General features: G+C 40.7%; 1 protein-coding gene across 1 annotated transcript in view; it reads left to right on the top strand.

Moving 5' to 3' along the window:
• The window catches only part of LOC107084014 (complement C3-like), an 84,236-nt gene that overhangs the window by 10,693 nt on the left and 71,727 nt on the right, over positions 1-1,816 (top strand). Inside the window, exon 7 of the mRNA XM_015373641.1 lies at positions 191-302. Coding sequence (XP_015229127.1) covers positions 191-302 — 112 coding nt within the window. The remainder of the gene's footprint in view (positions 1-190; positions 303-1,816) is intronic.

A 1,816-nucleotide genomic window follows, 5' to 3' on the forward strand; every position in this document is an offset into this window, starting at 1 on the left:
AACCTTTTTTTCTATATCGCCCAGCCCTAATATATATATATGGAATTTAGAAGTAACAAGTATTATTAGAATGAGAACTAGTACATACAGAACTTAGATCTGATCCGATCCAGGTACTATGTCTGATTTTATTCAAATTCCATTGTTGAATTGTTATTTGTTTCTAACAGTTGCTAAACTTTTTTTTCAGATCCAGAGTGGTGATGGAGAAGTAAAACTGCTAAGGGAACACATTACAGAAAACATCGATGAACTTGTTGGGAGCTCTATATATGTATCTGTCAGTGTGTTGACTGAGAGTGGTAAGAGACACTGCATTTAGCTCTGAGAAATTTAAATCTCACAGGCTGAAAAGAAGAGACATTAAATGCATAGGAAATAGTAAAATTATTTCCAAAGAAATACTCATTTGTTGCCAATTGAGATGATTATAATTGGAGATTAATAAAACCCCCAAATTAAGTATGTCAGAAAATTAAATATTTCTCTCAACCAATACAAAAAAGGATTTCTACAAATGTCGGTGAACTAAAAAGTATGAACATGAAAAGTATAGGCATCAATACTTGTTTGAGGCTCCTTTTGCATGGATTACTGCAGCAATGCTGTATAGAATGGAGTCAATCAGTCTGTGGCACTGCTTAGGTGTTATTAGCCCCACAGGGCCCTGATAGAGCCCCACTCTCTGCCCTCCAGCTTGCTTTAATCTCCCACTGTCTTCTAATCCCTCACTGTTAGCTTCAAAGGCTGACCCTGGCACCCTACCGCCTCTGTCCCACTCTAGTGACCTCTCTCTGTTCGGCGTCTGCCACTTATCTTAGAATTTTGTCTTTGGTGCTCTGTTCTGGTTCTTGCTTGGACCTTTCTGATGCTTCTGACCGAACTCCAGAACACAACCTGACCTTACCACTTTTGTCTTAGTGATCATCCTCCAAAAAGGGATAGTTTCAGATCCTAGTCAGCCCAAAGCACGCAGGTAAGGGACCTTGATTAATCCAAAGCTCATAGACACCTTAGACAAAGCATCTGTGAAGGAGGTGGTGGACCCAGGAATGCTGGTGAAGCTGCTTGGTTTCCATTGCATTTAAAGTACTGTGACTTGCCATGTGAAATCCAGGTGTGTCACGCTGATTTGAAACCAACAAGCAGCATACAGTAGCACCCATTCAAAATAGCTCTTCCCAGTGAAATGCCAGCCGAACGGCAGCCCACTACCCTGCAACTCCCAGCAAAATCGTCTCTAACTTCAAGCCACTGGAGTGACCCCCTCCTTCTCCTGGATGTGCATATGTTTTTACTCTGACTCCACCCTGAATTACAGGGTCTGACCAGGAGAAGGTGCTTCTGTTTTGATGTTAATGTCCCCAAATCATGACAGAAAGAATATTTTAGTACAAAGATTGATGTTTTAAAGGGAATTGTAGGAGAACAGCAAAGGAATCAAAGAATGTGGGGAAATTTTGAATGGCTACTACTGTATAGAAGCTCATCTGATCTGAGATAACAGTTAAGCTATAGCAGTTGAGCTTGTTGTCTGCCATAGGAGTTACTGTTGCTGCCATGTGAATAGCTGGCAGTGGTCAGGCTAACAACGACACCTGAACATGGCTACGTTGTTACTGGAGGCATGTATGGTTTAAACACACCATTTAGAAAGCGAAGTTGCAGTCATTCTGGGCCCGCTGTCAATCAAAATACTCTGTCTTTTAAAACCGGACACCATTGCAAAAAGCAAAATACCTTCTATTACCAAATTTACATCTTTCTTTTGACTGTTCAATGTTTAAGTTACATTGAGTGATAAGTGAGATAACTG

Source organism: Cyprinodon variegatus, unplaced genomic scaffold (genome assembly GCF_000732505.1).
Source record: "Cyprinodon variegatus isolate N-32 unplaced genomic scaffold, C_variegatus-1.0 Scaffold90, whole genome shotgun sequence".
NCBI classification, from domain to species: Eukaryota; Metazoa; Chordata; class Actinopteri; order Cyprinodontiformes; family Cyprinodontidae; genus Cyprinodon; species Cyprinodon variegatus.